Source organism: Engraulis encrasicolus, chromosome 24 (genome assembly GCF_034702125.1).
Source record: "Engraulis encrasicolus isolate BLACKSEA-1 chromosome 24, IST_EnEncr_1.0, whole genome shotgun sequence".
Taxonomy (NCBI): Eukaryota; Metazoa; Chordata; class Actinopteri; order Clupeiformes; family Engraulidae; genus Engraulis; species Engraulis encrasicolus.
In genome coordinates, this window is record NC_085880.1 from 18,068,528 (window position 1) to 18,078,527 (window position 10,000).

The window sequence follows — 10,000 nt, forward strand, 5'->3', positions numbered from 1 at the left end:
CCTCCTCCTTTTCCTCCTCCTCCTCCTATTCCACCTCCTGCTTCTCCTCTTCTCCCTCCTTCTCCTCCTCTTCCTCCTCTTCCTCCCCCTCTTTCGCCTCAGTTTCCTCCTCCTCCTCTCCCTCCTCCTCCTCCTCCTCCTCCTCCTCCTCCTTCTCTTCCTTCTCCTTCTCTTCCTCCTCCTTCTCCTCAGTATCTCTCGCTGGTGTTTTGACATTGTCTCTAAGTGCATGGCTGTGGGAGCAGGGTGTCTTGTGAGCTGCTGTTTACTCGAGCTCGAGCAGCGCAGGGCCTTGTCCACACAACTGACGCGTGACATTTCCCAAACGCTCTCTGTCCCGCTGTCTTTAGTTTGGTGTTATTGTAACAGAGCTTTTATCTATATGTTTACTTTTGCCCATATTTACTCAAATGGGCCAGGGAGCTTTTTTAAGGCTCCCTTCAGTAAAAATAAAGAGGCTTCAGGTGGCTTTGGTGTGTTGTTTATCATAGTAATAATAATAATAATAATAATAATAATAATAATAATAATAACTAGATTGCATTCTCACAGAAAATGCTGGAAGCGGGCTTGCCTTTTGGGGCAGAGATGAAACAAAGTTCTAATGAGAAAACAAAGCTAAAAGAAATCTTGGAAAAACTCCATCCACCCAGTCAGAAGTTATGGGCCAAACAATTCAGCCATCTTGGATTCAGCCATCTTGAAAGTGTTGTAGCTCTGCGTTTTGGGGATATACTAAATGACATACATGGTATTTTAAGTTGGCTAAGGAACACTGCATATGATATAATTTTGAAAATCAACATGGCTTCGAGCAGGATTCGAACTCACAACCTCCATATCTGTAATCCAGCCCCTTTGCCATTGATATTAAATGACATACAATACATGATATTTGAAGTTGGCTAAGGAACACTGCATATTATATAATTTTGAAAATCAGCATGGCTTTGAGTGGGGTTCGAAACCCCAACCTCAATATCAGTAATTCAGCACATTTGCCATCCATACTAATTGACATACATGGCATTTTAAGTTGGCCAAGGAACACTGCATATGATATAATTTTGAAAATCAACATGGCTTCGACTGGGGTTCGAACCCCCAAACTCCATATCTGTAATTCAGCACATTTGCCATTCATACTAAATGACATACATGGCATTTTAAGTTGGCCAAGGAACAGTGCATATGATATAATTTTAACAAAATCAACATGGCTTCGACTGGGGTTCGAACCCCGAACCTCCATATCTGTAATTCAGCACATTTGTCATTCATACTAAATGACATACATGGCATTTTAAGTTGGCCAAGGAACAGTGCATATGATATAATTTTGAAAATCAACATGGCTTCAAGTGGGATTCGAACTCTCAACCTCCATATCTCTAATCCAGCACATTTGCCATTCATACTAAATGACATACATGGCATTTTAAGTTGGCCAAGGAACACTGCATATGATATAATTTTGAAAATCAACATGGCTTCGGGTGGGGTTCGAACCCTCAACCTCCATATCTCTAATCCAGCAGCATGCATTCCCATTATGCCAAGCAGCTAGCTGTCATGCACAGTCCAGCAAGACTATATCACATTGCATTGAAGAGCTGAACAATAGACTTCTAGAATGGCTGCTCGCACCTGCTCGTTAAGAATAGAATCTTGAGACAGTGGCAGTTAAGATGGAACCCTTCATTGGGAGCACCTGTTCTGATACTAACTGACAGTTAGTATTGAGCCTTAAACAGGGGAGAGAATGAGAATGAGTTTTTTGTCTTTACAACATCGTTGTAAAAAAACTAAAAGGAGTTGGCACGTGTCCTTTTCACAGATCGGAGTCATGCTTGTGATCTCTCTAACAGTCTTTGAATGAAGTTTATAGGTTAAAGGGTTCAGGCACAAATGGACCTCCGTGTGGGACATGCGCTGATCTCTTGAAAAATGCATTTTTGGAAAGACTGGGATTCTCCATAGACCCAGGCCTGTTTTTTTTACAAACCTGCCATTTAAAAAGTATTGGGAGTTGGGAGATGAAACTTTGACAATTTGGAGACATCCCATAGAGCTCGCTAACAACGCGCCAACTAAACTTCTAGGTGAAAGTGTTGATGTTTTATGACCGAAAAAGCCTCCTACACTCTAATCTTTAGAGTGTCTAATCTTTAGAGTGGCGGAACTTTGGTTCATGGAGGTTCCACCACTGTTTTCAATGGGGACCCAGGCTTTCACAAAATCGCCAAAAACGGGAAAACGACAAGAGACACGGAGAAGCCTATAACTATACGCGATCTCCAAGCCGAGCCGGTCGTTTTAGTGTTTGAACGGTGTCTCTATCTCGAAAGGCCTAGGAGGAGATCCATTTTCTATTTTTACTGCTGCCCTGCACAAGAACGATAATAAAACAGGACTTAGAGATTACTAATAATCGGGCCTTGCTCTGCAAGGGCCATGCTCTGCTCCGCAAGCCCGCTTAAATAACAGTTGTTGTTATTTTTGTTGTTGTTATTATTATTATTATTATTATTGGCCTACCTGGCTCCTGGGGAAACTTCTGTGTTCCCACATGTGCACAACTGGGCATGTAGCAAATGTGTCAGAGTGGTGATGTGAAGTGGTTTTATTGCTCTGACCTTTAAGATTTTTACAGTGAGCATGAGCCATGCGCTTTTTCACTCAAGGACCCCCACCCCCCCCACCCCACCCTGCATTTATTTTTTATCAAGTTAGGCCTGGCCAATGTCAATCCTCTTTTTTGCCTTAGAAATGTCTGCTTTTGCAGACGATGAGGCTTATGTATAAACTAGACATAGAAGACTGGTATTGCAGTATTCCTCAATGCTAGTCAAAGTATTGTGATAAAATGTAGTGATATTTGAAAAGCAAGACATCTGCAGCTGACCCCTATGTATGAACTGTGTTTGAATGTCATCTGAGTTTTTGGCCACAAGGTTAAATCTTACAGTTGTAGCCATTTTTTCAGTACTGAGTTTTATGCATTATGTATATGAGAGGGAAAAAAAGCTAATTTGTGATCTGACTCCAGTTCTCCACCATGGCATGGTAGTGCTGTATATCATTTCATGATAGCTTTCTGCTTGGTCTGGTCTGTATATCCATGCTAGTGTAGTGTATTGTCAGTGCTGTGTCATTGCTTTGACATAGTGTGTAAAGGGAACGCGTGCAGTGCAATACCTTCACAGACTGGCTGAGCTGAGCGTGACCTGCACACACACACACGCACGCACGCACGCACGCACGCACGCACGCACGCACGCACGCACGCACGCACGCACGCACGCACGCACGCACGCACGCACGCACGCACGCACGCACATGTTTACGCACACGCACACGCACACGCACACGCACACGCACACGCACACGCACACATTCTCCTACTGGAGAGCAAACTGCCTCTGCACGCTCCAAACCTTCTGGGTCCGCCAGGCATCATGCCTGCCACAAATCTGTCAAGTGTGTATGTGCGTGCGTGCGTACTTGCGTTCATGTGTGTGTGTGTGTGTGTGTGTGTGTGTGTGCGTGCGTGCATGCATGTGTGCATGCGTGTGCTTGTGCGGGTGTGCGTGCGTGCGTGCATCTGTGTGTGCGTGCATCCGTGCGTCTGTGCGTGTGTGCAGTTTACCCTCCACCACCCACAGCATGTATCCCATTCCCACCCACCCACTGCGACCTGAGCACCCCTGACTCATGGAGCACTTCCCAGTGTGCTTGTGCTCGCTATGGAGCATGGGAGATTGTTCTTAAATGCACAGTGTGCAGTGTACGGCGTGGTGACGGCATGTTAGTGTGTCTTTGCATTTCGCAGAGGGCAGTGTATAGTGTGTAGTGTGTAGGGAGGTGACAGCATGTTAGTGTGTCCTTGCATTTCGCAGCGTGCAGTGTATAGCGTGTAGTGTGTTGGGAGGTGACGGCATGTTAGTGTGTCTTTGCATTTCGCAGAGGGCAGTGTATAGTGTGTAGTGTGTAGGGAGGTGACAGCATGTTACTGTGTCCTTGCGTTCACAGTGTGCAGTGTGTGTAGAGTGTTTGGGGTGTCATGACATGACGTGATGTGACGCGACGTGGTCCCTTCCCCTGTTCGTGAGTGCATTTAACACCAAGTGCTGTGACCTGGTGTCCTGATGTGTGTTGTGCCTGTTGTGCTGTCTGTGTTGCAGGGTGAAATGGGGCCGCCCGGTCCTGGAGGATCACTGGTATGTACTCTGACTACCCCCCCACCCCCACCACCACCAATCCCCCTCCCCCTGTCCCATACCCCCTCACACACACACACACCCTCCACTTCCATCCCCACTCCGGACCCCTCCTGTCACAGCTGTATGTAGGCTACTCTGAACCCCCAACACCGCCAAACCACCGCCCCATCCCATCCTCTCCAGTCCCATCCCCACACCTGACCCCTCCTGTCACAGCTGTATGTACTCTGACACTCCCCCCCCCCACCCGCCCCGTCCCCCCATCCCATCTGCCTCCATACAAAGGGGTGTTGTTGCAAATTGAGGCCCCTATGTACAATCAATGTACACATGCTCCAATTGACCTCCACCCCCAGCCATATATCTACATTAATGAGACACTCTGTGGGCCCCCTACATATACATGGGGCCCTGGTAACGTAGTCACACTTTACCCCCCATGTCCAACACCCCTGTCCATACCCCCCTCCCCACGCCCTTCACATCTGTCCCCACTCCTGACCCCCTCCCATCACAGCTGGGAGCAAGGAGCTGAAGTGAGGGGTGGGGGTGACTTGTACAGCTCTGCACTGTTTTTTCATGTGTGCATGGGAGGGGAAATCTACATTATTCCCTCTGGCCCAATATGTGCACATATCACTACTATTCCCTGTTCCCCTTAAATGTCCGCTGCCTGGACTCTAGTCAAGTCCACTCCACTCCGCTCTGCTCTGCAAAGTCCGAAGCTGAAGGTAGTTCTTTTTCGGAATTTTATCAGACTACTCTCTATGGGTTACTCCATCGCAGAATACATTTCCACCGAAAACGTTTTTTAATCATGCCAGAGGCCACTGGCTGCCTCCTTTCCTGCCGTCCTTTCGGGCGTAATATATAAGGCAGCGCGCCCATGTGCACATCCTCTTTGTCCATTTCGCTTCCATGAGACAACACCGATTACTTCTCTACCCTAGTTCAGTTAAACAGTCCGAATATAACTTTGCCAAAGTGGTAATAGTTAAGGGCGCTGAATTACTGAAGTGATTGCTTACATCATCTGAGTGTAATTCGTCAAAAGTGCTGAAGATTTATGGGTGGACGGTCGGTCACGGCAGAAGCCATGGGGAGCGGGGTGGGGCGGGTGGTCTTTTGCGCTATTCGATGGACTGTGAAACATCTGGCGCTCAGTGTTCGAAGTTGAGGGTCGGGGTTTGGGGCGGGGGGGGAGGTTAAGAGCGCAGGTGAACACACTCTGCTTCACGTTACCATTTCCGGCCATGTCCATTCACCGAGACCACAGAGACTCGAACAAGGACACATGCAATAGCATCCATGAAATTAGCCGGGATAGTTAAGACAGGCTCATGTTTTTGAAATGTTTTTTTCAATGGTGTTAAGTGTTTTAAGTTGCAAGGGAATTAGTATTAGGCTTCATTTCAGATGAAAGAAGGAGGAAGGAAGACTGATGATAGGCAGCCTGGGATGAGGGAATGCCATTGAGAGTACAGTATATGGGAATGCATGTTTAGGCTATACACTACACAATCCCCCAGATTCCATTTGTGTTGTTTTTAATGCTGCAGACTGCATCTGTTTAGATATGTATATTTTGGCAAGACACATCAGTATAGTATAGTATAGTATAGTATAGTATAGTATAGTATAGTACAGTACAGTATAGTATAGCATAGTACAGTGCATTAAAGTACAGTATAGTAAAGTAGATTCAAGATTCAAGATTCAAGATTAGTTTATTACGTCTTATTATAGGTTTGAAGCCTATAAAGAGTAAAAATTGTTGTGTTTTTGTGTCCTCAAAAAGATTAAAAAATAAAAATAAAGGATTAGAAAATAAAAATAAAAATAAAAAAATAAAAAAAGAGAGGGGGGGGGGTGGAAAAAAGTGCAAAGAAAGTGCCTTGTTGTCTTCAGCATGAATTCAGTAATCTTACTGCTTGGTGGAAGAAGCTACTTTGGAGTCTGGTAGTATGAGATTTCAGGCTTCTGTACCGTTTCCCAGATGGTAACATAGTAAACAGTTCATGGTTGGGGTGACTAGGATCAGCCAAGATTTTTTTAGCCTTCCTGATGCTCCTTCCCTCAAATAGCTCCAGTATGGAGGGTAAGTCACAGCCGCATATGTTCTGAGCTGTACGCACAACCCTCTGAAGAGCTCTCCTGTTGGCTTGAGAGCAGTTCCCATACCAAGCAATAATGGTCCCCGTCAGAATGCTCTCAATAGCCTTGGTCTCATTAGCCGCGCTTCAGCGGCCCAGGGCCGCCCGGGGCTCAGGAGAGTGGCCGGCTCGGAGCTGCCGGCCCCGGGCCATTTTTTGCCTGATCGGACTCATAGCCGACCCCAGGCACATTCAGGTACACGCCTTGTTTGTGAAACGTCAGTCGGGCACAGCCCACTTTCGCCCCAAATCACAGAAGGACAACAACAGAACAACGACAAAGAAGGAGAAGAAAATTGAGCAAACTCTGCTGGAGCAGGTCGCCGTTTGGCTCGTAGCCTACGGACAAAGACGACAAGAACTGCAAAGAAAATGGCTTGCCTTTCAAGAACAGTTTTATTACATGGCAAAGTTGTCGATTCAGAAGCTGTATGGGACGCAGCGCATGTTAAGAAGACAAAGACGCATGAAAATACGAGCAGCTCGACAACTGAGAGTGAACAGAAGGAGACGTGCGAACATGCCCAGTTAATCCCCCCAATCGCGCACAGAAGCATGAGCCCCGGACATAGCGAGACATGAATGTGCAGGTAATTGAATAAGTTACCATGTGAAAGGAGACCAAATCCCGGATACATAGCACCTTCATCAGTTGCTATAGAAAATTATGAGCCCCGGACATAGCGACACACCCCCTCGTTGCGGCGTGCCACCTGTCTATTCATTCATGTTATTTCCATCCATTTGACATTAAAGCCCTTGTGTAAATTTCAAACTGTGTTTGGCGATCTGTCTGAAACGTGCGATATAGCCTACCAGACCTTGGGCGATAATAGCGCAAAAGCTAAATAAGCCGACATAAATGTCATGTGTGAGTATTTGTGAGACACTTTTTATTGGTGTCCAGTGGAAAGCATGCCAAATCACGATAATGGCACAAGAGTTGGCGGCTAAAAGCAGAAAAAAGCCGACATGACTTAGCTATGACATCCCAAGTTTAAGTGTAGTGGTGCCCATGATGCCCTGATAACAACAAAAAAGTTATGTTGGCTAAATAACTTTAAAAACACAAACAGAAGTGCCAAGGTTGCATCTTATGAAATTATGCCATAAGAAAGCCAAACACCCCAAACTAATGCTTAACCATAATTTGCCCAGAATTTAGCGATAAGTCCCCCATGCAGCCACATTATTGAGGTTGACCCCGCCTCCGAGCCTCGGCGGTGCTTGATGGCCCCGGATGGCCCATCGAATTCGACGGGCCAGGGAAAGCGGCCCTTAGCCCCACAACCTGGCCCGGCGGCCATCTTTAGCACCTAGCCCCCTTTTGATGAGATCACCGTCAGCCCCCTTTTGTCCGGGCCAGCCCGGGGCTGGCCCTGCAATGAGACTAAGGCTAATGGTGCCTCTGTAAAACGACCTCAGGATCTTGGGTCTCATTCCAAATTTTCTCAATCGTCTGAGGTGGTACAGACGTTGCTGGCTTTTTTTTACAATGCGCTGTGTGTGACTGTCCCAGGTGAGGTCTTCTGAGATGGTAACGCCAAGGAATTTAAAGTCTCTCACCCTCTCCACTGTCTCATTGTTGATGTTAATGGTTTCAAACTGGTGTTCTTTCCTCCTGAAGTCAACTATTAATTCTTTTGTCTTGGACACATTCAGAGACAAGTTGTTTCCTCTACACCACTCCATGAGGTTGTTTATTTCTTTCCTGTAGGCTGTTTCATCATTGTTTGTGATTAAACCAATAACAGTGGTATCATCTGCAAACTTGATGATGGTGTTGTTGTTGTGTATAGCCACACAGTCATGCGTATAAAGAGAGTAGAGTAGAGGGCTCAGAACGCAACCTTGCGGAGCTCCCGTGCTGATGGTCAAGGAGGATGATGTGATGGAGCCCATTCTCACCACCTGTTTCCGTGCTGAGAGGAAGTCTAGTATCCAGCTGCAAAGGCCACTGTGAATTCCTAGACTCCGGAGTTTGTCGTCGAGTATGCTGGGGACAATGGTGTTAAAGGCTGAGCTGTAGTCCACAAACAGCATCCTTACATAGGTGTCTTTTTTCTCCAGGTGTGTTAGGGAGGTGTGCAGTGCGCTGGTGATGGCATCATCAGTTGATCTGTTCTGTCTGTAGGCAAACTGGTGACAGTCAAGCGTAGGTGGAATCATTTTGCAGATGATGTTCTTCACAAGCCTAGTACTATAGTATAGTACAGTTTAGTACTATATAAGTATAGTATAGTATAGTATAGTATAGTATAGTATAGTATAGTATAGTATAGTATAGTATAGCATAGTATAGCATAGTATAGTATAGTATAGTATAGTATAGTATAGTATAGTATAGTATAGTATAGTATAGCATAGTATAGTATAGTATAGTATTGGCAAATTCCCCCTTCTCTGAGAAAGACTTAAAAACATGTCAGTTTCATAAGTTGGTATGCAGTAGCTGAGATTGATCCTTGATCCAAGATGCTCTGCAGATTCAACATATTCGGGTCAGGTTGCTAGAATATTCTCATGTAACTTTCCATCAAAACATATACCAGTTCTTGCTATCAAACACTTGCTTGACGCAGAAGGCCCTGACACTTACGACTACATTGGAAATCTATCCCAGAACACAAGGTGAAAGTTACCTATGTGTGTGTGTGTGTGTGTGTGTTTGTGCGTGCGTGGGTGCGTGCGTGTGCGTGTGTGTGTCTGTGTGTGTCGGTGTGTGTGCGCGAGTGTCCTTGTGTGTATTTATGCGTGTATGCGTGCGTGCATGCGTGTGCGAATATCAGTCACTGAGGAGGGAAGGAGAGGAAGGAAAACTGTAAAGCCGTGTTGCTAAGTCCAGCACGCAGCTTTTGCCGCGACCTGGACAAAGTAATATGAATGGGCCCCCCACCCGATAGATACAATGTAATGAGGAGCCAATTCTGGGCCCCTCTTCCCTTCTGGGCCAGGGACAAGTGACCCCTTTGTCCCCCCGTGTCAGCTTCCCTGGCTGTGTTGCTGAGTGGAGCAGACAGCCATCCTCCTGAACGGAATGCATCTGTGTCTCTTTGTGTCAGGTGGCGTGTGGAGTGAGCAGTGTGTGAAGTGGAGTGTGTGTGTGTGTGTGTGTGTGTGTGTGTGTGTGTGTGTGTGTGTGTGTGTGTGTGTGTGTGTGTGTGTGTGTGTGTGTGTGTGTGTGTGTGTGTGTGTGTGTGTGTGTGTGTGTGTGTGTGTGTGTGTGAGAGAGTGTGTTTGTGTGTGCGTGTGTGTGTGCGTGCGCGTGCGCGTGGGCATGTGCTCACGTGTGTGAGTGTGTGGGCATGTGTGCGTGTGTGTGTGTGTATGTGTGTGCGCACATGCGTGCGTGTGTGTGCGCGTGCATGCATGTGTGTCTGTGTGTGTGTGTGTGTGTGTGTGTGTTGAGTGAGTGGCGTGTGGTGTGGAGTGGAGTGAGTAGGCCGTGACAAGATTATAGTTTTGCTGTGTGTGAATGGGGAATGTCTGGCGGCCCTCCTCAATGGGAGTGGATTAGCTGTTGGTGTAGAGAGAGACACAGAGGGAGAGGACAAAGGGGTCACTTGTCCCGGCCCCAGGAAGAAAGGGGGGCCCAGAAATGGATCCTCATTACATTGTATTGAT

The 10,000-nt window shown here is 46.6% G+C and overlaps 1 protein-coding gene across 1 annotated transcript in view; it reads left to right on the forward strand.

Moving 5' to 3' along the window:
* LOC134441009 (collagen alpha-1(XIX) chain) overlaps window positions 1-10,000 on the forward strand; it is a 283,761-nt gene that overhangs the window by 66,362 nt on the left and 207,399 nt on the right. Inside the window, exon 15 of the mRNA XM_063191198.1 lies at window positions 4,185-4,220. Coding sequence (XP_063047268.1) covers window positions 4,185-4,220 — 36 coding nt within the window. The remainder of the gene's footprint in view (window positions 1-4,184; window positions 4,221-10,000) is intronic.